At 40.2% G+C, this 25,855-nt stretch overlaps 1 protein-coding gene across 1 annotated transcript; it reads left to right on the top strand.

The window, feature by feature from the left end:
• The first annotated feature begins 2,457 nt into the window (after window positions 1-2,457).
• Window positions 2,458-25,279, top strand: CFAP221 (cilia and flagella associated protein 221). The gene is made up of 23 exons (XM_010575216.1): window positions 2,458-2,596; window positions 3,051-3,151; window positions 4,177-4,263; window positions 4,369-4,464; window positions 4,939-5,039; window positions 7,436-7,539; window positions 9,650-9,809; window positions 10,332-10,455; window positions 10,542-10,653; window positions 10,875-10,983; window positions 11,568-11,655; window positions 13,351-13,440; window positions 14,816-14,911; window positions 16,408-16,498; window positions 18,068-18,195; window positions 18,640-18,720; window positions 19,691-19,798; window positions 19,942-20,118; window positions 21,546-21,704; window positions 22,117-22,211; window positions 22,759-22,848; window positions 23,051-23,170; window positions 25,156-25,279. The coding sequence occupies exons 1-23, from the start codon at window positions 2,458-2,460 to the stop codon at window positions 25,277-25,279; spliced, it is 2,580 nt and encodes an 859-aa protein (XP_010573518.1).
• The last annotated feature ends 576 nt before the right edge of the window (window positions 25,280-25,855 follow it).

Here is a 25,855-nt window from a genome sequence, read left to right as displayed (position 1 = left end):
GCCGGGGCCGCCTGGGCGCCGGGAGCCGCTGTGAGGGGAGGAGCGGGGTTAGCAGGGGTTCCCTCCGGACCGGGAGGACGCGGATTGTCTCGGCTTGCGGCGCGGCGCGGCGCTCGCAGAGGCCCAGAGGGACTGGGGCGGGACGTCCAGCTCCCCTCCGGCCGGGCTGGAGGTTGGGGAGGATGCGGCAGCGGCAGGGGTACGTGTTGTGAAGCTATAAGCTCTTCTGCCCGCTGAGAAACTCTGCTAGCCTGGTTATATAGAGTGGACCTTAAAAGCGCGTTTTCCGTTGCTTTTGGAGTACGTCGATGCTTTGGCAAATCTCACGCAGGATGTGATAGCATTAAAGTGCATCCCTTTCTGGTGGTGGGGTGTGCTAGGAGCTCTGTCAGACACAAAGGGATTAGAAAGCCCGAGTGCTGACAGAAGAAGGGTGATACCCTGGCCCGAGGGGATTTGGGGTGAGTTTTGCCATTGCCTCCAAGGGAACCGGGATTTCACAGCCCCAGCGTTCTCCTATCGGTGGCTTTGCACACACACACACAAAAGTCACGTTAAGGATAGACACAGGTATCTCGGAAAGTTTAAGAACATCGATCAGAGATTCCAGGACCTTGGCACGTAAACATTCGTCCTGTATTAGCCCTTTGAGGAATACTACAGTAGTAAGTGATGATGGTAGTATCGCTTTAAATTACTGGTAAGATTACACCAGGAATCCTTTGCTAATATAAATCTGTCTACAGCTTTTCAAAACTTGTATTCCTGATGGGGAATGCTGACCAAGAAAGGAGGATGGCAGCTGTATAAATTAAAGTTGAACAACATGAGTGGAAAGAATGTAGGCCTTATGTTTAGAATTTTTTTAGCATGTTTTTGTCCGAGTTTGGTTGGTCTCACTACCTCAGAGGAAATTTACTGTTGTGCACAATAATACAGTTCCTCTTACAGATTTTCTGTTGCAAGTGGAAAATTTGTACTTGGAGCCATGGAATGGAAAATATTGTTGAGGCCAGGGTACTGGTAGCACATTATTTTAAGCTTCTTGCTTATTTATTATTTAATACTGCACAAAGCCATAAATCAAAACAGCACTTTATGATCTTGAAGCACCTCTCAACTTCTGCCTGAAAGATCTAAAGCAGACTAGAAAACCAGGCAAATACCAGTGATGAGACCATAAAATATAATGGGGGAGGTGGACCTCTTCAGTCTTCAGAAGTGCTGATCCAGGTATGTTGGGCATCACTTTGATGCTCCCCTCTGCCCTTCTTCCCTCAAACTTTTATTGATCAGTGTTAATTTTAGGTTGGGGCCCTTTAAGGTCATTCAAGCCAGTATAAGAGTGTTAAAACGACAAAACAAACAGAGTACTGCTCCTGTACTAACAATTCAATTTTGGAACTGTTGAATCTTAAAGTGCTGCCACAGTGTGGATCATACAGCCAAACTCTGTTGTCCAAGCCGTTAATCAGCGTTTGTGCCAGGAACAGGAAGGTGCCTTGTGACCAGAGCCTGGCAGGAGGAGTCTGTATTGCCTAGCATTGGGTCAGTTCAGCTGTGCATTGATATTAATGCAGCACCATCCTGAGCTGCGTACCCACCTTCCTGTTCATGAAGAACAAATACAAAATGAGGGGTTTTCAACCCCCTTCTTGAGGGCTGAAAATTCCAGCATGGCTTCTGAACTTGGTACTTTTTCCAAAAGTATGTTGTCTTTTTCTCCATGCAGTTCTTTGGTTCGTAGGAGAGCCAAGGGCTATGTGCTATATTTATGAAGATAATTTCTTGTGGATGGATTGTGTCTGGTGTCCTTATTGTGTAATATTTGCACTTGTCATTAGAGAAGTTTATGTTCTGATAACTGTGCTTACTTAACACAGGATCTATAATACCCGTGGCCTTCTGGGTTTACAGTTATCTTCACTAAACAAATAACCCAGATGATGCTATCCAAACAAAAGATTCAAATGACAATTTTCTTATCCCTCATATTAATATTTAAAAGTTAAAAATGAATCTGCAAGTTAACAACCCAAACACTCAGGAGAGATTGGAAGAACATCCCTGCAAAAATCAGTTTGGATAGTGGAATTATCAGAAGAACCTTCTCTCCTTCTCTGTGCTGGGGGATGTGAAGGAAGAGAGAGATGTTTTACACGGTCCTGAAAGCCAAATGTCCCCAGTAACCCCTAGAACAGATGAACATGCCCAAAGCGTTAGGGCTTGCGGTGGGAGCAAGGTTTCCTGGAATCACTCTGTCCTTGTACTTAGCACACACAGAGTAACCTATTTCAGTAAGAAAAAAAGTAACTCCCTCTCCTAAATGTTTTTTGGCAGTTTTAGGCAACAGATGTTACCAGAGCAAGGGAAGACATTGTGGTCATTATGTTATTTTGTTTTGCCCCCAGGTGCTGAGAAATTTTAGTACCATTCAGGCTCCATATTTGTCCTAACATGGACGTGGTTCAATCAGCCTCCACAGAAACCACAATCGCTAATAAATCCTTCAAGAAAATACCCAGTGTCCTTCTGGGCAGCCTAGTGGAGGAACCTAAAAAAAGACATGCTGTCCCCAATCACCTGCTGGAATCAAGTAAGTTTCTGCTCTCTAACTGTTTCCCAACCTTGGAGCAATCCTAGGAGGCACTTTGCTATTATTTTTTTTCCCCAACTCACAGGCAAAACTCGCATCCTGTTGCTTAAACTGTGTCTTCCTGTGAGCCCAAATCATAGGAAAGGTAGTCAGGAAAGAAATAATGGCTCTTCTGATCCTGGCTGACCCTAAAGTTTTGGAGTGGCTTGTTGAAGCCATGATGCCATGAGATAAACTGGCAACAGGTTCATGGCTCTGCTGGGATAGTATATGCTGCCTCAACTTTCCATTTAAAGAGCCATGACTGCTTAACAGGAGAAATAATCTCTCTCTCTTTTTTTTCTCTATAATACATTGGGTGCAACATAAATATGCTTAATCAATGTAAGTAACAATCATCATGTGTGTTTCACCTGGTCTCCTTTTCTCCCTGTTTTATTATCTATCTCTGTAGAGATTTATTCAGAACTTCAGAGGAGCAAGGTTATACAGGCTGAGCCGGCTGTGTTACACTATGGAGGGTATGAAGTTGGAAAACATCACCAACAGACGCTGGTAAGCGTCAGAGCAGGGATCCTCTTGGGGCTCATAAAAGGATAACAGAAGCTGAGTAGACTGCTTGTGGTCATGAGGCCTTTTGCTCTGTGGAGTGCTCTAAAAAGCAGCACTTAAAATCAGTGGTCCTGTGGGAACAAAATAGACAAGTACCACGCTGTGTGCATCACTGTCCTTAACAGTCTCTGTTTTACTTTTCTGTTTCCTGTGTCTGTGAGCAGTGTTAGTGATATGACTTGCACATCATGACTGAAGGATTCATGCTTTAACTCCATAGGAGTCTGTTTTCAAAATGTACTTGGACCATCACTGTGTCTGCAAACATGTTCACTGGTGGGAAAATTTTGAAAGCGCCTTTGGCCTTCTGCCAAGAGCAATTTAACCTAAGGAAAGAAACTCAGTGCATAGGTTTGATTACCTTTCCTTGTGAATGGTTTGGGTATTTCCTTTTCTTCTATCTGCTTTCCCTTTGTCTGCCTTTTTTATTTATGTGGTAAGTGTTTTGAGGCAGAGGTTGGGTGATTATGGTGTACTAGGTTCTCCAGATATAATGAAAGTAAACAAGATGCAGGAGGCTTTACAGGCTGAACTGTCACCATCCAAAGGTTTGTTGCTTTGTGATCCAAAACAAAACCATGGAATATTACATAATTTCTGTTGTTTCAGACCTCTGTAAAAGTGAAGTTAATAGGTTGTTTCATTTTTTATTCTTTTTGCATATAAGCAAAACAGACCGGAATTTGATTCAATGGTAGAGTCTTCTTTAGCAAGACTAACTGTTATTCCTAGGTAAGGAATTGTGACTTGGTTCCAAAGAAGGACCTTGCAGGATGCAAGGTTTACATAATTTTCTTTTAAATTCAGAGCATATTCAGAATTATTTCTGCTAAAGTAAAAATTATTACTTCCTTGTTTAATACAGCTTCTTTGCTATGGATAGTCTTACAAAAAGTACAGTTGGCATTCTCAGTTGACCTCTTATATTGAAAAATGTTTTGCAGTTTTGGTTTTCTTTTGTTCTACAGAAGCTGATAAATATTTCTGGCAATGTAATAAGCCTTCACATAATACCACCCCAGACAAAGTATTTTCAGATCAAATACAACAAAACAGTAAGTGTCAGAAAGCCTTCACACTGCTCTTTGCATGCAGCACTGGGTTTGTGTCATATAAGCAGCTTTTACATGTTTTCTATCTTATTTTGGGTCATTTTCTAGCACCGGCTTGTCCCTGGCTTGTCATATGCAGTTACTGTTGATTTTTATCCTGATGAGTGGCGGTATTACTATGACTGCATCCGAATTCACTGTCAGGTGAGGATTTATTATAAAAAATATTTACAATTGTAATGGAATGAAACAACTATTAGGACATAATAATGATAAAGTAAAGGTACAGTTAATCTCCAAGAGCCACATGGGTTTTTTTCCCAATAAGTCTGGATTGGAATATTTCATTTCAAGCATTTTAAATTTTTCTCTCTGTAAACCCAGAGCTGTGGGTAGAATACCTTCCTTATTCTGTTATTCTTTGCCAGTAGATCAGTCTTTGTGCCATACTGCTGTAATGTCTTAGCTGAACAGGCTTGGAGGAGCTCTAGATGGTTCCTGAAAGTATGGAAAGACAGATGGATACTGAAAGCAAGTAGAATACCAATATCCTGACGTGCAATACAGTGATGATCTTGAAGATGTTTTATGCCCACTTAATGGCCACTACTGGAAACTTTTTCTTTCCATAACATTTATTCATTGTAAGAAATAGATATTTGCCCCCTTTTTTTGCAGGGAGAAGATACATTAGTTGTTCCTGTGCATGCTTACCCTGCTGTGAATGTTGTAGAATTTCCATCATTTATAAATCTGTCTGATGTATCAATTGGTAAGAGGTGAGTTAAGGACAGACATTTGTCCACATTTTGTGAGACATGCACAAAATCTGAAAAATCTCATTTTCCTCTATTTGTACAACTTAACGTCTTGGAAGCTTCAAGGAATTCAGCTACCATCTGGACTGTAAAACAATTCTGTATATGAACTGTTTCAAGCGCACGTTCACAGGAAAGTAAATGCTGTGCAAACTAAACCTATACATAGATGAAACTGGGGTTTTGGCTAGTCTAAATTTGTGCTGACTCACTTCATTCATCATATGGTGAAGCAATATGGCTGCTGTTCATAATCTGTACACTCCCAAGTGCTATGTCTTTTTAGCATTGATAAGTCCTAAGTGAATGGATCTTCCTTTCAAGATGAAGTGTTCTGGAAATGAAGGTATGAGCCAGTAACGGTAGGTGTAAGTGATAGCAAATAGCTAACTTCAGTCCAGAGATTGATCAGTCATTAGATTTGCTTTTTCTGTGTAAAAATATTTAAAGTGATCTTCTCATGTGGAGCTCTAAATGGCATAAACTTCATCTTACTCTGTCTGTTGCATAGATGTAACACTGACTGTTCTCATGAAGTAATCGGTAATAATTGTTAATAGGAGCTGGGAAGGGGAAAAGGAGATCCTGTTGATTAGGGTCCAGGTCTGTAGTATGTTGACTATATTAGTTGTAATTATGGTGATTTGTGTTAATGTAAAGATTTGAGTGAATTCTAGGAACTGAAGGTCTTAGTAGCTAGGTTTTGACTTAGCCCATGAGTTGGAAGTAACTCATGAATTTTACTGAAGCACAGAAATATGAATAGGCAAGGCATATATGAGGATAATGCAAAATTCTGCAGTAAAAATGAGCCCAGCATTGTAGGATGAACATTTGTGTCTTTTTGTTTATTTGTTTTTCTAATCCCCCTTAATCTGTTAAACGCTAGTGAATCCATCAGAAGTGATGTTACAACTTTCTCACAGGACTGAACATAACTCCTGACTTTCTGGGAGCCTCTAGGCATGATGTGATTCTGTTTATTTGTTCCATTTTTATAACAACTGCTGAAGCATACAGAATTTTCATACTCTCAGGATACAGAGAAGAGATTAGACAGAGTACAAAATACAATTTTAATAATAGGAAAATTTTTCAACACAACAGGGGTGCTCAGAGATGCCCCTGAGGAAATTTGGAAGAGTTCCTGAAGAGAAAACTGATGGTTTCAAACCTTAATTTTTACCAGTATTTTTCATCATTAGGCTATTAAAAACTTTCCTAAAAATGAAAGCTCTCTGAGATACTTGGTACTGTACAGAACCCAAGGGCCTATGGGCTAAATCCATAGCCCACTGAGGTCAATGGAAAAACTGCCTTTTACTTCCATAAGTGTAGGATAAGACCTATATTCTACCACCCAGCTTTTTCCTTACGTACAGGTCCATCAGGCAACAGGCAGCAAAATTGTCTTGTTTTTAAGGCACTGTGGTTACTGTGCAAGCTGCACTATACCTTAAAACAAATTGCCTCCCCAGTCTGCTGTTACATCTTCTTCATGAACCGGTCATATTAAGGCAGAGAAAAAAGGACTTTGCTATTATTGTTTATTTCCTTAGGCATTTCAAAATGTGCTTTCCAAAGGAACACTGTGTATCACATGCATTCTTTGCTAATCAGCAGGATAGGATTTCAGTCAGACAGTTTACAAAGAACAGAAATAAGCCTGGGGAAATTGGTCTTGATTTGTAGGATGATGGATGGTGTTACACCAGTGCTTTTGTGTTTCAATTTTATACGTGAAAATAAATGCATACAAAAGCAAGACAGCTAATACCTCTCACACAACCTGTGTGAGACATAAAGGGCTTTTATGAAAATCAGGCCACAGCATCATTATTTCTACAGTGGTTAAAGTCCAGTCATTCTGATGTGCTGGAGTTTTCAACGCTTTTGAAGACTGCATGGTCTTTTCTCATTGTCTTCCACAAGGAGGGCCATGGGAGAAGGCTGATTTCTGGTTCTGTACTTATTGTTGCTCCAGTTTGGATTGTTTGTACTTGCTAGATATTGCAGTTTGTAAGAATGTGAGGGTACACATAAATAACTTCTAAAATGTAAATTTTATAAATTTTTCTGTAATTGGATTTTGTATGGGTAGGAAAAAGTAAGTCAAGATGTAAAATATCCAGCATTCAAATCAAGATTTAGCTGTCATTTCCTTAGTGAGTGAAGGAGCTGAAATATTTTGCTATTTTGGAACAATGAGGAATGACTATTTTCACATTCATAAGTAACCCATCCCTCTGAACACAGATAAATTCAGTGCATATTGTGTATAATATAATTTTCCAGCCTGTGTAATTGATGATCAACTGTAGTTTTCTTAATTTCTTTCTTCCTTTCTCTCTTTTCAGTAAGGAGTATGTTATCCCATTGCAGTGCAGCTGTCCAATAGATTTTGAATTCCACATTGATTTTATTCAGCCTCACAGAGCCTTCACTGTCCAGCCAACTTTTGGTAGATTGAACTTATTTAAATTCTAACGTTAAATGTATTTATTAAGTGTAGTTACTTGTGACAATGTATTCAGTGCTGTACAGAAAAAGCCTTTGCCTCAGAGTGTATCCAGGTAAATGCAGGCTGATAAATAGTAGTGATATACAGCCTCATGGCAAATAGCCCTCTGTGGCTGGTAGATTTCTTTTGTCAATGCCCAGCTACAGACCTCTGGGAAAATATGGGATGTCCCAAACAGTCGATCCGGCCTTTGTCTTCTCTCTTTGCCGGTATGGCCTTTGGAAAGGAGAGAGGCAGGAAGCCCTGCATTCACCTCTTTTATCACACCTTTCCCCAAGGACTGTCTGGCTCCTGCACCATTAAAGGAACAGATGCCTTTGTGGAATAGGTATGCATCATGTTACTTCATTGGGGGCACAGAGGAAATAAAAGGTGATCTCTGCTCTATCAAACATATCCCTGTACCTGTTTTTCTCTAGTGGTCTGGAAGAATTTGATAGAATTGTGTCTGTTGCTTCAGGAGCCATTACAGTGATGGGCACAATACACACTGCTGCAGGTGTTTTGTGGGACTGCAGTGGATATTAGATTCAGTCTAGACCTCTGTGTACAGGCTTTATGAGAGGCAGGGACTTTTGGCTACATTATGCTCAGCTATTTTCATGCCTAATGCTGTCTTGAGGCAGACATAACTATTTGCAGGTCAGTTGCTATCATTGTTACATTTTCCAGGTGCCGGCAGAAGCATGTAAGTGCCCAGGTGTTCTGACAAAAATGTGTAAGTGAATGTGACCTAGCTGCATAATTCACTTAGGCAGTCTGGTCAATTCCATGAAAATACGTAAAGATCTAAATAAAAAAAACCCTTCATAAATCTGGCACTTAGTGCCATTTGGGACACTGGAGTGTAAACTTTGATTAATTAATGCACTTCAGTAAAAGTTGCTGTTGTTCCTATATGCACAATGATACGAATTTGCCCTGGCTTGTCGGATGGATTTTAATTCTTCAGAGGTAGTAGTTGGATTCTATCAGACGCGTGGTTCACAAAGATGAACTACGCTGCTGCCTTGTTTTGGGTCATTCTTTCAGGATAATACTCTTCTTACTTTGTGCTTAAAGAAGTTTTGATATATCAAGGAAGGAAAGGAACAATATTACAATTGAGTAAAACTAGAGAGAAGTTGTAAAATTGATCAGGAAGTTTTTGGGTTTTTGCATAGTCATAGACAAAGTGGCTGGAACTAATTCGTGCTTTCTAAGTTGGCTTAGTTCTTGGAAGAAAGGGAAACAAAAATATCCCAGAAAAAATGTCAACCCAGTACAAGTTAAGTCAAAAACTTTCATACCTAGAAACTCTGAGGTGCTGAAGGCCATCTGAAAAGCACTAAGACTCAAGCCATTGTGCTCTGAGATCAGTAATGATGAAATACTATAACAATTTACACACACACACACAAAAAAACCCCAAAACAATGAAACTAACTGGTGTTTAAAACTACAGGATGCAGAAAACCAGCCAATGGTCACTTTACAGAGATGAGAAATTAGTATTTCTGATGAGCTGAATAAATGCCTTGTTGCAGAAATGCTGTGGAGCAGCAGGGCCTGTATCCTGGGATTGCACTGAATGTTTAGGGATATGAATGAAGGGTGGTTAAAGTGGTTGAGAAAATAATGTAATAGGTAATAAGGAAATAAGACCAAGTAGAGACAGGTAATGCATCAAATCCAGATGATTTCCCCAACTTGGAAGAGCACAGAGGAATATGTTTATAATGCTTTGCTCATGAAAGCAGGAAGTGCCCGAGACTTAAGACTGTCAGAGGCAAGTGAAAAATTTCTACATATAAACAGGCAATCATTTTCACAACAGTAGGAAATATTATAGTCTTACTGTCAAATCTCTCTGCTATTGCAAAATATCTCCCATTATCTGGCAATGGATAGTTCTTGAAAGACACTTTGAGACCTGAAATATTTTGCAGGCCTACTGCCATCCATTCAAACATTAATACTGTTAAAAAAAAAGTAGTCCAGAATCAATTTCTGCGTACTTATATGGGCTCACTTTAGATGGACTTTTATTGTTTTTCTCCTCTAATCACAGGAATCATTCCAGGCAATGGGAAAGTGGAAGTAACTGTGAAATATTCCCCACTTGAGTATGGAACAGCACAAATGACAATGCAGTTAAGGATTTCACAGTTTCACTCAAACCCCTATGTATGTGTATTCACAGGAACATCAACACCACATCTGGGTCTAATGTATGTGTGGCTGACTGGTCTTAGAGTATTTTTGCCCAGTGCTAAAAAATACCTATGTAATAGGATTTAATGTAATTTTGCTGTAATAATTTTAAACATTTATATCTGGAGACTTAAATGCACTAATGTAATTCAACTGTTAAAACATGTACCTGCTCTCTTACATAATTTGCTCAGAACACCCTTAATCTGTATGAAGTGACACTGTACCAAAATAAAAATAATGGGAAGTGACATATCCTTAAAGAAGTGTTGAGCATCCTCAGCTTCTATTATGGCTGCTCTATGTTACTCTTATTGCTGAGGCCTTGCAAGATACAGGGCTTTTTGAGCAATAAGGTCTTTTGGGCTGTATTTAATTTTTTGTGAACTCTGAAGATTAGAAAGTTTGGCTCCAGTTGTAATTTGGGAGAGAAATTTCCAGTCTCCTTGTACATCTAAAGGGGGTATAAATGCATGTACTAGACTATATACCATTTACAGAGTACTTATAAGAGCAACATCTGTCCTTCTAACACCTAGAAAGAAACATTTTGACAAACAACGAAGTTGTCCAGAGAAAAAAGCTGCGTCTGCAGGAAAATCCATCGTGTGGAGAAGAGACCAATTCAGCCAACCACGATCGAGGCCTATTCAAAAAGTAAAGGTGCGAAAAGATAATAATCACAAGTACTTTTCTGGGCTGAGTATCTTTCTTGTTTCTGTTTCTTCCTATTAATTCATATCTTGTAGGAAATTGAATACCAGAACCTCAGATTCCCCACAGACTTGTCAAATCCATACGCTGTAGCTACTGTTTTGAATCAGAAACCAGGCAAATTGAAGATTAAGGACTTGAAAGAAGGTAATGTAGTTAAGCAGAATAAACTTGGTCTTAGTATTATTTGTAGGTTTCTGATGAGGAGCTCAGCTTCAGAATTGCTGAGGTCATGTGACTGCAGTTTCTGTAAGAAATCTCACCGTAACTTTATGTATTAATGAGTTCAGTTATCATAATAGGTGGGTTTCCCAATTAGGAATTTAATCTAGTTTGAGGTGTGATATGGCATTCTGATATTCCTGCAGCCCTTTGCCAAGGCAGTGAAGGAACAAAAACAAGACAGATGAAAGAAGCCATATTTCAACTAAAAGTCAGACAAAATATTCAGGAAGAGGAAGCAAATCATCTGAAGTGGTAAGTGTTAGTTAACCACATTAACAACACTAGGGTTTGCTTAACTAAGGCCTCTGAATGATGTATGCAATACCCACTAGTGCGTAATGCTGCTATTTCATGTCCCGATAGGTTTGTTTTACAGCTAAATTACTGTTGGTTTACTTTCAATTTTTTCTCTTCTGCCTAAGAGCAGTCTCACTAGTAATCCATAGTAGTACCCAGTAAGGTTTTTCATTGTGTTATGATTGCATTCAGAAAGAAACCTGCTGAAAAGCTTGTTCAACTAACCTTGTTCTCAGCCATCTCATCTTGTGCCCTTAAGGGCAAAGGAAGCTTTTGTCATGGTTGTCAATAAATCAAGGCTAAAATGTATAATGGAGTGAACAGAATTGCACATGTACATCAAATGGCGTAAAGCAAAACACATAGTTGTGTGCGTAAGCACACCGTGGTTTCATTTACAATCCACAGATCTGCTCTTACGCTGAATGTTATGGACCCCTAGACACCTTATGAAGAGGAGAATAAGGCTGATATAGCCTTTAAATAAAGCAAACTGTGCATTAAGTAAAGCATTTTTCTTGCCTCCACTGTAAATGCAGGCAAGTCCATAAAGGCAAAGACCCAATCTCTGTGGAATTTAAAAAGGAGATTATTGAAGATCGACAGAGGGAAGAAGAGCAATACAGGGTTAGTATTTGCTGTTTTTTCTATAAATTTAAAGTCAAACTTATACTTTCAGATTATGCAGTGTACTAGTGAATTTTATCAGTCTTTCTACGTCTTCAGTTTTTCTTCATACATTAATGCAAACCTGTACTAGCTGTACTTCTTACTGCAGTTTTGTCTTTATTATGCCTGTGTATCACTGTTTCTGAGGTGGTTTTATCTTGGAGGTAGACAGAGAGAAGGATAAGTTATTAATGGAAATGTAACTAGATATTTGCCCAACCTAGCAGATTTGTACCCAGCCACATCACAGTGCAACATTGCAGCATAATCCTGTCAGCACCGTGGCCACATCCAACCTTCTGTTTATATTGTATGTCTTTGAAGAGTTGATGTCCTGAATGGCTCACAGTCAAAGAGGTGAACACAGTCAGTACTCTCACACAGAGCCACGGAGAGATAATTCATCAGGTTCTTCTTTTACACCTTCACCCTCCCCCTCTTTGGTTTCTTCCAGTAACAAAGACTGCGGGTCATCTTCCATGGAGGTGACAGGAGCAATACTTGGTGGCAGGAAATATTTTTCCCCATGTGGCACAGCCCTCGGGGGCAGGTTGGTCTTGTCCCTCTTATCCTGCCTCCTGGATATTCAGGTAGCTTCTCACATCCCACTGACTTCCCAGGAGCTGTTTATGGGAGTAAAATCATTTATAGATAGGGTAAAGGCTTGATTTATGCACTGAATTAGGCACTCTGAATTAATTAAAACATTATTTTTAATACTAACAAAGGAAGAAGTGAATGAAAAGAGAATCTAAATTGTGAGATTGTTGTATCACTGAATCAGATTTATGTTAACTTTGTTTAGAAACATTTATTTAATTACCTGTTGGCCATAGGGGCTGTGGAGATCTCTGGCTGGTTTCACAGTTGCCTCCGTGACTTTGTGACAGAGGCATATTTTTGCTCATGCTCTCAGTTTGTTCACCTTGAGTGTCACAGAGTATTTATTATCCCTCTGTCAGTTGCTCAAGTGGCCACTGTGTTATACAGCCTGGGAGTGGCTGTCCTGGAGACCTTTAGCAGGTCTGTCTTCCACTGTATGAACTAAAACCTCAGTCCAAGAAAATCATGGGAATTTCACTCTGCAAAGTAACCTCAGGGTTTTTGTTTAAGACATAATGGTATCCTGGAAATGAAACAATAGGTAAGTAGGACTGGGATGGAAGAGGCACAATGAAAACAGGCACTGGTATTGATCCAGCATGCCTGAACACTTTTAGAGGGTCTCAAAGTGAAGTGATATCAGTAGTAAACTGTTTCACACATGAACAGATTAAAGAGCTGGCACTATTGGAAACCATGACAGCGATGTTCACAGAACATGGAAAAGCTACAGGAAATTTCTGTAGCACTGTCATCTGGGAAGATCTGTTCGGGTTCTAATTTACGGTGTTGGTTCTATAACCCCTCTCTGTCTGATTCTGGCTACGCAAAGCGAACTGTGTTTCATTATGGCAGAGATCTGATTGAAACTCAGACCCAAAAAGACATTATTTTGCTTTGTTTGACTTGCTCAAGGGTTGCAATAATTACTTCCTAGAAGGGAATGAAGTCTGTGTTTTGTCAAGCACCTCCAAAATGTTACATTTTGAGTTCCACTAATTCACTGGATGCTTTGTACTAATGTGATTGTTCTTCCTGATGACAAATTAGATCCAAAGAGGAGATCCTATCGTAGAACAGGAGTTTCAAAGGCATGAAGTAGAAGTTTCTTTCAGACGTGTTATCCGGCCTGTTGACCAGGTTTGTTTATATATTATTATTGCCTGCTATATGTCATTGTCACCTACTGAGCTAACAAACAGCCATAGATATTAGGCACTGAATAATTTTCCTCCTAATATTCCTATTTCTGTGTCGGTGTCTTATTTCCCATTTCACTGTTAGTACAGTAGGGCAAGCACTGTGCTACATGCACAACTCATCTTCTGATGTTCTGATCTAATATGAGACAAGTGGAAATCTGCAGTCCTAACCTGAGATTCATATTGCTTGTTTCTGAAAGTTCTCTCAGGAGTAGCTTTCTCATGCCTAAACATAAGGTTAAGCATATCACAAGATTTGCAACCTGCAGGTCAGATTGACAGGAACCCATCTGGTACTTAGATTTTTTTGTCCTTCTCTGTGGTGTGAGGTACATCCTAAGATCTATTTTCTAGGATTATTGGGAGCTTTGTTTAATAGATACCCTGCTACTGAAGGAACTTTGAATGTTAGCAACACAAACTGCCTTCTTGAGGAACATAGTAATAGCTGTGGGAGTTGGTCTTTTACTACACTCTTACGCCTGTTACAAAGTGCTGAAAATTGATGAGGCATGGCATGGGATTGTGTGGAGCTGGTGTTCTGAGGACCTTCCTAATCTAAATGTTGGTTGAGTGGCTGCCCTCCTGTTGAGAGGTACTGTACTCTGGGGCCACTGGAGTCTCTTCTAATGCCACATTCTTCTGTCACATCAGTTTAAAACTGGAGAAGAGGTTAATGCATCAAGAAAGAGATTTACATGTGTTCAAAGAGTATTTCGACAATTTAAGGCATTAAGTATAGAGACATCACCTCTGCCTCAAGTACGTCCAGAGCCAGAGATCACTAGATTTGGGATGGTTATTCTGGGGAATTATCACTCTAAGTTTACCCTGGTCTTTCACCCTTCTGTAGGTATGTGCTATCAGCCGTTATTGGAGACAGGATACTGGTTTTGCTGGGCCCCTTGTTTGAGCCCTTACAGCTATTCCAACTTCACATCTGTGCAAAATGGAGTGTGTATTTGGTAGAGACCTAGTCCATTCTCTCCACTGTCTGACTGGCCATATATTGCACTTAAGTCATAGTATGTGGTTGTCATTGTGTGGATGCAGACCATGGTATGTTATCTCTGCATTCCCGATAGTGCATCAGCAAATATTTGGTGATTACGTCCCATAAAGCCCTGCAGGTGAAGGCTTCTGGTTAAATGCCAATATTGCAAACGTTTTCACTTGACTTAATTTCAGTGTTTAGAAATAACATGGATTCATGCCAAGGAATGGCTTGGGCTGGAGGAAATTTCTCCCTTGTCTAGCTGTAAAAGGGGTGTCCTTTTTCCTTTCTGTTTCTTTTTTAAAAAAATACCATGCAGCATCCAAGTGTTCATCCCACATTTGACTTGCTCCGTAATGACCCTTGGGACAACAGAAACAGGATGTTGAGGAAGTTCCAACAAGCAGTATACAAGGTAACGTGAATTACCAACATGCAGTGTGATGGCATGACGCCTTGGAAATAGCACAAAAGAACATGCAAACTAGCATGTACAGAGTTTTCACAGTTAGCCAGAGATTTGATAGTTTGATAAATATGTCCCTGCTTCACCAGGAATTAAGGATCTGGAGTAAGTTTTGTATTCAGCTGGTGTTTCACCTGGTGCTTCTGCTGGTGCTTAGTATTGCAATCAATACTAAACAAATGCAGATGAGTTTAGATTTTTTTTAAAGTAAAAAATACTTTTGCACAAAAAAAAGAGAAGATTTCAAAATTCACATAGAATACTGTGCCCAGTTTTGGGCCCCTAGTACAAGACAGGCATCTATAAGCTGGAGTGAGTTCAGTGTAGAGCCACCGAGATGGTCAGGGTCTGGAGCACTCACTCTGTGAGCAGACTCTGTGAGGAGACACTTACTCAGCCTGGAGAGGGAAAGTGGAGCAAGAGAGCAGCACCTTCCAACACCTCTCAGGAGGTTATTGATAATGGAGCCAGACTCTTTGCAATGGTGCATGGTGGGAACATGGGAAACAAAGGGCATAAATTCAAATGAGAGGGGTACAGACTGTGTATAAGAAAAGCCTTTTTCATCATGAGAACAGTCAGTCATTGGAGCAGGTTGCCTAGAGAGGTTGTACAGTCTACATCATTGGATATTTTCAAGACCAGACTGGATAAAGCCCTGAGCAACCTGGTCTGATCTCATTGCTGACCTTGCTTGGAGCAGGAGGTTGGACTAGGACCTCCTAAGATCCCTTCCAACCTGGAAGCTAAAGATTAATCAGTAAAATCACTTATCTCATTGGGTTTAAATATTGTCTTGCATCTCCACTGCTCTTTTCCCAGTAACTCTAAACATAGCAAGCAATATGGAAATTTCCTGCTCTCCTAGTGTCCAGTTTGGGTATGCTTTTCCAATCTGTTCACAATATTAGGCTCGATACGGAGGTCCTGATATGAAATGCTCTTTTCTGTATTGCATAAATAAGGAGGTGGCTAAATGTCCCCTTCTGGTATTAAAACCTAGGACTCTTTGCTGTTACCCTGTGATATATGGCACTAGGCAAATTGCATAGTGCAGGTTACTACTTACTCCCCTCATTCACAGAGCCACAAGTATTCATATGGTCCTGATCAACTGACTGTTTACCCATTGTTAAATCTGTATATGCCAATAGACGCAGCTGAAGGATTAGGACCTAGCCAAAAAAAGTCTAATTAACCTGTAAGACTAAATGAAGGTTTGAACTGTTTTTGTTGTGTAATGTCACTGTAGAGTTGAGATCCATTCTACATCTCACCTTCCCCATTTTCTCCCTCCTGAACAGAAAACTATAGTAAAAATTCTGAAATATAGATGTCTGAGTGAGCTCTGTAAAATAAATACAGTTATAGTACATGCATATTTCTGTGGCTGTAAATCTTAGCATGTTTGGCTTAGTATTAAAACTTTAAAATCATTCTCTCAGATTGTGATTCAGATTCGGCTAAATCGTTTACTGCTTCTGTTCCATGGGCTAACCAGAGAAACCAGAGGTTTGGAGGAAGGCTCTGTGTCTGGTAAGGAGTAGAAGAACAAGTTGATATTTTGGCCATGAATTATGATAATTCAGGTTGTACTGCAGTGTGTCAAGTGCGTAAAGACAGAGTCCTTACAAAGGAGTCTTCCAGCAAAAAAGAGACGTGTGACAAGGTAGAATCATAGAATAGTTTGGGTTGGAAGGGACCTTTAAAAGTCATCTAGTCCAACCCCCCTGCAATGAGCAGGGACATCTTCAACTAGATCAGGTTGCTCAGAGCCCTGTCCAACCTGACCTTGAGTGTTTCCAGGGATGGGGCATCTACCAGCTCTCTGGGCAACCTGTTCCAGTGTTTCACCATCCTCATTGTAAAAAAATTTCTTCCTTATATCTAGTCCTAATCTACCCTCTTTTAGTTTAAAACCATTACCCCTTGTCCTATCACAACAGGCCCTACTAAAAGGTAGAACTGGCTGTAGTCAAAATACATCTATTTTTCATACACATTATTTACAAGATTTAAAAAATGTGATTCACTCTTCTTAGGAGCCTTGCAGCTTACCTACTTAATAATAGGACAGAAGTTGTGGATGTTCCATCATTGGAAGTGTTAAAGGTCAGGTTGGATTGGGCTTTGAGCAACCTGACCTAGTCATAGATGTCCCTGCCCCTGGCAGGAGGATTGGACTAGGTGATCTTTAAAGGTCCCTTCCAACCCAAACCATTCTATGATTCTACGTATAGGCCTGAGGAACAATGAAAGGGCAGATGGGACTATATGAGAAACAGACAGGTAGGTGAACAGATCAGGTGGAGCCCAAGAGGTTAGACACACAGGATAAGAGGAGCTTATGGGGGATGAAAGAGGGAAAGACACCTGAATGTGATGAAGGCAAGATATCTGAATTCAGTGAAATGAGACAGTAGAAACCACAAGATACATGGCTAGGTGGCCAGTACTGAGTTTTCCTCCTTATTGTTTTCTCATACAAGTGCTTTCAAGCAATTGCTTTTCTTTACAGTGAAATGAAAGTGCTGGCCTAGAAGTCACTTGTTCTTTAACAGTCATAGAAGGAACCTGGCCTTGGTTGGGAGTCATAGTTGGATATACTGGGGACAGAAGAGAATTTGTGTCTCTTATTTCCCGCTGCCTCGTACACACACAATTTGACAACTGCTGAAACACCTTTCCATATCCACTCTTTTCCTGCTTCTTCTAGTAGGCACTTTTAATTCCCAGTATGCAGGAGTTGCAAGGATGCTTCAAGTAGAAGGTCTAATGGCAGTTAGTGTAAGAGAAGCCTTCTGACTTGTCTTTGCTTTGCTGAGCGGAATGAGATAGAGGGCCATGCTGGAATGAGTGAGCTGTACCATCCTTTTAGAGAAGGGGAAATTGGATCTGTCTGCTAGTCAAGGTATTGTGCCTGCTGTCTTGTAAAAGTGGCATTTAAACCCTTTAGGAAATATTACCTTTCTTTTTATATTAAAATTACTGGATGCATCATGTCTTAGGAAGATGTGGAATATATTTTGTGACTTGATTCTATTTTTGAAACAGTGTATTAAGATATACTACAAAATCTTAGTATTTGCTTTCCATTCATGACAGAAAGCAGGAGTTTCAGCAAACCAGAGAAGAGTGAAGAATGTAAGGGCTTTTCTTCCAGCATATCTGAAGATCGTATATTGCCTTTTGAATTCCCCTTTTACAGTTCCAATGAATTGCACCGTGATTTGGTAGGTACAGTAACTAAAATGGTGGCCAACACTCAAGATAGAATTTTGTTGAAGACATTGGCCCCAGGCCCAGTACTGCCTTTGTTAAAATTTCACAATGTGACTGGTGTTCTGGGGTCCTGAAAAATTAATTCAGGACTTCAAATTGACTAAGGGTGATGCTGAAAAAAAAATAAAAAAATCTTTGCATTCCCTTAATTGCATTCTAAAATTCTGAGTAATACATTAATGGTCAGAGTTAGTTAACATCCATGATTTTGCAGAAGAAAAGAAATTAAAAGATAACTGAAATGCCAAAGTCCAAGAAAGGACAGGAGAAATATCAAAAGAAATGTTTGCATAATTATTTCCATATGTTTTCAAGTAGCTGTGCTGATGGATTGCTGCCAATGCAAAACAAAATGCCCACCATATTATTGGGTTTTAAATACTGCATTCTTTCAGGCACCTGATGCTCTTGGCCTAGTTCCTATTGGATCTGTAGATGTGAAAGTCAGACACGTTCTTCCTTTTTATGACTTGAAGGTGAGTCAGTACAGCTCCCTCAGCTGTATCATGTTGCCCCAGAGTGCAGCCCAGTAGAAATGTTGCTTTAATATGGCTGTATAATTAGCATGTTTTTGTTAAAAATAGATCTTACCTGTTTCCATAAGTAACAAGCTTGTAGTCAGCAATAGTCCCCTCTCTCCGGAGAGATGAATCACCTTAGCTGAAATTATTATATCTCAAGCAACAAAATCCTTCTATGAGTGAGGATATTGCAAGCCCTGCACGCCACAGTTTTTCCTTTGATTTTAGAGTTTTATAAAAGTGACATTATAAAAGTGTCCTTCCTTTTAGAAAGTAATGGAAGTCTTCTGTTTATTTGGCATCCAGTTCTGCATGCTTAGTTCCTTCATTCCTGCATAGGAAATGCAAACATCTCCTTGAAATATATAATGTTTTTTCAACTTTATGTGTACAGAAACATTTTTTTCTCCTGACTTCTAAACTCTTTTCTCTCCAATTTTTGAATAGCTAAAGATCAAATTCTGTACCCCATCAAAGTAAAAATATTTCCTCAGGTTCAAATCAATGCAGATTTTGGCTCAATGTCCACTTTCTTTTTTTTTCAGGTGGTGTAACAAGTCTAGAAGCTTTCTTTCCCCTTACTACACATATGTTCATCTATCAGTGTTATGTATATTACTTAACACAACTTTTCTCCACCCCATTAAGTTCAGTATATTTGATCAAGAAACTGTTAATTCCATGATCTTTCTTAGAAAAGCAATAATGGAAGTATTCCTTTATGCACTCATTCAGCTTGTCCTGGTGAAATATGGTGTCTCAAAGTTTTGATAATATACCATGTTCCAGAATAGTGATCCAAGTATCTTTTGCCACAGAGATGTGATGTGTCCGTGATAAAGCTGGAATGTTCCATTCCATCTCTGAGTTAATCAGAAGTGATTATTGTCATGTCCTGCAGCACATCTTTTTTCTTTGCACTTAGGTTCCTCAGCATTTCAGCATTATGAAGTATCAGCCATTTTGTACACACTATGCAGCCACCAGTTACAAACCTCGAAAACTTTCCCGACCGCTGAGGCAGGGAGCGCAGGTAAGAAGTCATCTCAAATATGAACTTTGCTGAAGTCACTCCCAGCCCTACATTTCTATAATTATTTGATTAATTTTGTCTCAACATTTTATACCAAAAGGCTTACTACACTGTGAAAACCTTTGATGTCTGTGTTTTTCAAGGATGAGTTGATTCAGTTAGTTGCTTCTCCTGAGGGACAGCTTAACCTGGTCTCCCAGAGGATGGATTTTCACAAACCATCCCCAGAAGAAGCAGCAGAAAGGGATATCAGCCTCTTAAAACTGATTCCTCCCCAAGCTCTAGTCTACCCTACAGAGAGCAACCCGCTTCGCATTTTTGTAAGTAGCAGCTGACTTCCACAAAGAACCTAAGAAAGGAGGGGGAAAGGTGTTTGTTTCATCAGAAGCCTGATGTGGAATTGGTGGGCAATTCTCTTACTCAGATTGGTATATAAAACTATCCAGAGTGAGAGTAACCCTTCAAGGTGCAAGCCCTGGTAGATGGGAGTCACAGAGCTCATCCCACTGAGATGGGCACCATTTCACTTTAAGGTGGAATTTGATCAGTTTAGGGGAGGGATGATAGGGCAAAGTTGCCAGTGACAGCAGAGAACTGGAGACCCTTCCAGTCTCATACTCCACAAATGGTCACTGATCTCAGGATTCCGTGGAACACCACGGGGCCCCTTCCTTCTTCTCCATGTGTTTCCCCATTTGGATGTTAGAAGAAAAGCCATCATCTTGGCATCTCAGTCCTTCTATAACCTCATACTCTTGCCCAGGGAGGTAGGGCAAGTGCAGTCTTTTCCTTCTGTTCAGCTAGGGGACTGCAGTTTTGCCAGATCCTTAGGTAAACTGAGAAAAGTGAAGTCAAACTCTTTGCTTACATTGCATTCTGCTGCTTGTAGCATCCCAAAACCACATTTCCAAATTATTAGGCACAGAGATTCAAAAAATCACAACCATGTGCATAGGAAGATTTTCTGTTACTTAATTGTCACGTGGATTGTGCTGCTTGGCACCAACTTCAGAAGGTATTTCCCACACAGTGCAGCACAGCCTGGAGGTCTCTGAGGTGTCTCTGAGCAGGCAGAGACATCTGTATAGCTCAGTGAAGTGCTGTGTGTGGGTACAGGCAGCATCTCCAAGCCAGCATGGCACTGTGCCTGACTTGGGTGGCTCTGTCTTTCAGCATTACTTAGCTGCAATGGCCCAGATCCCAGTGTGCTAGTCTGGTGATCTTGGCATAACATATATGGTATAGACTTGGCCTCAGTGCATGTGGCCAGGACTCCAGTGGACTTACTGATGAGATCCTCTGTGCATCTCTTTCATCCCTCTGTCATGTGAGTGTAAGAGCCAGGCACAGCCTGATCCCACACTACTCAGCATTAGACTTTATGTAAACAGATGCTAGTGCAGTGAACTAGATGGCAAAATGCTCATTTAGCTTCCACCACAGCGAGGCCAGTTCCCGTTCTTGGATTCTAAACTGTTCAGAGAATCAGCAATAGATCTTGGAGACAACACTGAAATTGCTGTATTTTAGACAGCAGAGAGCATGGGTAAACCAGGCAGATTATGGGTCTGTGATGAGGGAAAGAGACAGGAAATAAAGGGTCACACCAAACAGAACAGTCACAATGAGACAAAGGTGTGAATCTGGGGAGACTACATTAACTGTAAGAACTGAATTTTCATCTATTTAGTTCTTTATGGTGCTCAGAATGATTTTTTTTTTTAAATAACCTCTTCTTTGTTTTTAGAACCCCACTCCAAGATTAGTTCCAGCTTTGCTTCCTTTGCCCTATTCTGAAACAAATATTGAATATCATCTTTGTCCTCATCCAAAATATACCTTTACCAAGGAATGCCCCAAAGGATCCAGTATTCCAGTCACACAAAAGAAATTTCTGCATCACAAGGTATGGCCTTTTGGGTTTATTGTATGAGTACCTGGCTTTGGTATGTTCTTGCTAAGAATTTGCACCAAGGAATCAAAAAGGAAGATGAAGAGTCATCCTAGATAGAAGACATTTTCAAATATAAATTATGCATGCACCTAAATAGTCAGTTCATGGGTCAGAGTAACTTGTTTTTGTTAGGCTTCATCCATGTCTCTTATTTATCCCTGAGTATTTCTCTGCTCTTTCCTTCTTTTCACTGTCTATTGTGTTTTTGTGACCTTGCAGTGGAGGAAGCATCTTTTAAATATGGCGAACTGCAGCTCCCCAGATTAAATTCTCAGCCAAGAAGTCAGATGCTCTGTCCTGCAAGCCTCTCTGCCCAGTGCATTATGTACTAGAGGTCTGATTACTGTAGCACTTGTCATTTCAGGAAGTGATCTGTGGAGTAATGGAATGGAGAAGATTCTTACCAGTGGTGTATTCCACTTTTTCTAACACTCCCACATTGACAAGAACAATACCTAGGTAAGAAAGAATTTGAATATACAGTGCCTCTACCCTGCACTAGTTTCTGCTGACTTTAACTACATTGACCAGTAATTAGTCCCACAGATAAAAGCAGGCCTACGGGTGGAGTTAATTGCTGCTCAGAAATCCAAAACCAACAGGGAAAACTCCTACTGACCTCCTTGAGGGGTGGGTTAAGAACAATATCATTAGAGGAAATACCTAGCCCTGGAAGGAGAGTTCCAGTCTGGACTCTCAGTAACATCTCTCCTGAATGCTTTTTGATTCAGTGCTAGAAGACCCTGGGAGGTACAAACTCTGTCTGTCCTGCAAAGTATGAACGGTAAAATCTTTAACATATGGGCATCTGCACCCAGTGGTAGCCAACATCTCTCAGGCTTGTGTTCCCTCATATCACAGCAGTTTCTGGTGTACTCAGATTTTCCAGGAATATATAAAAGTACATCATCTTCATTGTGACTACAACTACTGTGAAGCTTCAAAATGTAAACATTTAGTGCAGTTACTCTCTGCCCATCTTAAATTAATACCATTTCCATCACAGGGATCCTTACAGTTTAGATATGCTTCCAAGAGATGTACCACCAACGCTGTGTGACTTACCTGAGAGAGACAGGGAGAACATAATTGACCAGTAAGTTTCTCCTCTATTTTGTATTCAGTGTGATTGATTATGTCTTAACCACTTGTATGGATATGTCTAAACCTGTCCTGAGAGATCCTCAAAGGCAAAAGCACAAAGTCCCTCTTGCATAAAACATACTTTTGGTTTTGTTGTCTAAAAAATCCTTTTAAAAGGATAAAGCCCAATTGTTCTTTATCTTACTATTTTTTAGTGAGACAGATGAAACTGAGTTCAAAATGATTCTTACTCCAGAGATGGTGAGAGCTGAATTTCCACAAATTGGGCAGGCACTCTCAGAAGAAAGCAAAGAGAAACCAGCAAAAGAAGAAAGGTAGGTATAATTTGAAATCAGGGGAGAGGAGTGGGAAGGAATCTGAAGACAAGTATCTCCTTCAGAATATGTAGAAATTCATGCTGAGATGCTCTAGGGGCTCCATCACGAGTGGGATGCAGATCTGGTACTTTGAGCAAATTTGCACTGCAAATGCAATCTCTGGATTGGACTTCAGAAAGCAGCTGTGAATGTGACACACTGGCCTGGATGTCTCTGACTTCAGTTTTATCAATATGATCTAACGCTTGAGGCAGTTTTTTTGCCTTCGCAGAGATAATCAGTGTTCTTGGACCAGTGGTTTTTGCTTTTCAGTGACCCTTTTGTTTAAGATATTAATTAATGCTGGCAGAGGAATGAGCCCTTAGAACTTCCCCCTGGCATGGTGCTTTTTTCTCAGGCTTTTCCTAGGAGTGGGTCACATTTGCTCTGCTGTCCAAGCTTCACACTCTACCAAAAAACACTGTGTTTTAGGCATACAGCACAGCATGTAAAGTAACTTGCATTCATAAACACAGAATTACCTGCTCCCTAAAAAGTTGTAAACTAGCCACTGTAAGGGCCAAATTCTGCCTTTTACCTCCAGTGTTATCCTGAGTTTGCAGCTCAACAAAGAAAACTTGAGAGGAAACCTGAGGACAAGGAAAGGTCTGAGGGACAAACAGGTCTTTATGGGGTTGGTGATTACCACCATGGTTTAAGAGCAGTGTTTCAGAACTGCCCAGCAGTTCTGTGGGGCTGGAAGCAGAACTGGATGCACTGTGTGAAACCTGGGGCTATGTAAAGTTGCAGGAAGGATGCAAGGAGGTTTATGAGCTGGTAAGTGGGACACTGGGGACAGTGGGCTTGAGCAGCAGGCAGTATGGGTAAGATAAGTGATTGCAGAGCAACACAGGAGAAAGTGCTGAGTTCTAACCCTGTGTTTTCACAGATACTTTGAGTGACTTGGAGCAAGTGAATTAATCTTTCTCTCCAACAGTTAGTTGACCCTCTATAAAGTGGTCATGATATGGCTTAGATGTCAGTATGTGCATAACAGCCTGAAACTTTCAGAGCTATCAAGAGATTTGAATGTCTAATTTTCTTTAATTTTAGATGGAAACAATTTGATTGACATTGAAATCCTGTGCAACTGTTGGCCATTAAACTTTAAAACAGTGCTGCGTATTGTGAGGTCTCTGACAAAACACTGATTGCTGTATTGTTATTATGACAGCATTGATTGAAAATAATTTGCTGTAAAAATGCAGGTGTGTCAGACTCAGTGCTACTTTTTGCATTTTGACTCTCTGCTTGACAGAACAGGGGGATTTGGGACAGCTTGTGCAACTAAAGAGTGACCGTTTTCTCCACAGTGATACAGTGTTGGATGGTGCTTTTCCTAGGTTTTATAACCATAAGGTTCTTTCTTTTTGAAGTTTTAGATGTTTTCCTCAAAAATGAAAATACTTTCTATATTAAACGCCTCTGGGTATTAATAGTTACTTGTTGAAAACTTCCCTATTTGTTTGGCTTTGTAAAGAGGGAAATAAAAATTTATTAGCAAACAATGAAGTCCCAGTCCTTTTTTTTGTCGCTGGAAGGTTCTTCATTGGTATTAATGGGGTGGTGTTTCACTACATGACAGAGCACACATTGCTGCTCCACAGCAGTTTCAGCATTTTATCTTTAAGGCAAATCAGGTTTTAATGTGGCTGCTCTTGTTCTGGCCGTTACAGCATATGCTCCTTCATAGGTAAAATGTAAAACTCAGTCTAGTATGTGTTTACCTATCAGATGGTTAGCTTTCCTAACTGGCCAAGCCAAGGGTGAATGTTCCTTTCACAGTTTCACTCCTTTTCCTGTTCTGCATAAGTAATGGAATACCCTCTATATTCATTATAAAAGAGACAAATTATGTGTGTCTCTTCCTTTGTTTTTGTCAGCATTCCTGAGTAGTTCCCCTGGCTCTTATAAGTACAAATGACTTTTTAAACTTCTTGCAGAGACCAGTACAACCATCCAGATGGACATTTTCAACCCCAAAACAACGAGCTCGGAGAGAAGGTTCAAAAACATGTGGAGAAAATGAAGCTGAAAGCACTTAATAAAACCCTTATTCTGGGATAAGAGTAGTTTTACGAAGTCCATGGTTTGGCACTGCTTATCTTGTTAATGTGCGAGGCCTCCTATGTCCCAGCTACATGTACTTATGTTCAGTGAGGTCAGCAACTTCTGCAAAGAGAAGAGAACCACCAGAAATGCCACCTCTGTCAAGGACTCTCACTGAGACCATTACCCCAAACACAGTAATTGCTCCAATAAGAATCCTCAGCCATGTACCTGCTCGTTTTGTCCTGGTCTGAAGGACGATAAAACCACAGTACTACCATGTAAATAGTTTGGTAATTAATTTACAGCCCACTGTTTTCAAATAAAATGTGAAAAGTCCTCATGACCAAATTATTCTGCTTTTTTTTTAGTTATGACCTGTCCTTGTATTTTTACAGGTAAGTCACTAAGTCTCAGACTTGACTGTAAATCATACACGTGAGATTTTTAATGAAAGGGAAGACCTGAACACAGTTACTGTCCACAAAGATAATGTCCAAGCAGATTTCGTTAGCTGTTCAGGGGTTTAATTCAATGCACAGCTCGCTTGGCAAAAGGGTGCAGTGATTGGGGTGATGAACACCAGAGCCTCGT

The sequence above is a fragment of the Haliaeetus leucocephalus genome, unplaced genomic scaffold (genome assembly GCF_000737465.1).
Source record: "Haliaeetus leucocephalus isolate CR32 unplaced genomic scaffold, Haliaeetus_leucocephalus-4.0 Scaffold451, whole genome shotgun sequence".
In the NCBI taxonomy this organism is placed as follows: domain Eukaryota; kingdom Metazoa; phylum Chordata; class Aves; order Accipitriformes; family Accipitridae; genus Haliaeetus; species Haliaeetus leucocephalus.
Note: the sequence above shows the minus strand (reverse complement) of the source record. Positions and strands in the feature narration are given on the sequence as shown.

Bases quoted from the DNA above. Each gene is read 5' to 3' on its own strand.
- CFAP221 (XM_010575216.1), top strand. From the start codon at position 2,458: ATGGACGTGGTTCAATCAGCCTCCACAGAAACCACAATCGCTAATAAA. The intron at 16,499-18,067 runs GTAAGGAGTAGA...CATTCATGACAG, and splicing joins GGAGGAAGGCTCTGTGTCTG to AAAGCAGGAGTTTCAGCAAA. The intron at 20,119-21,545 runs GTAAGTAGCAGC...CTTTGTTTTTAG, and splicing joins GCAACCCGCTTCGCATTTTT to AACCCCACTCCAAGATTAGT.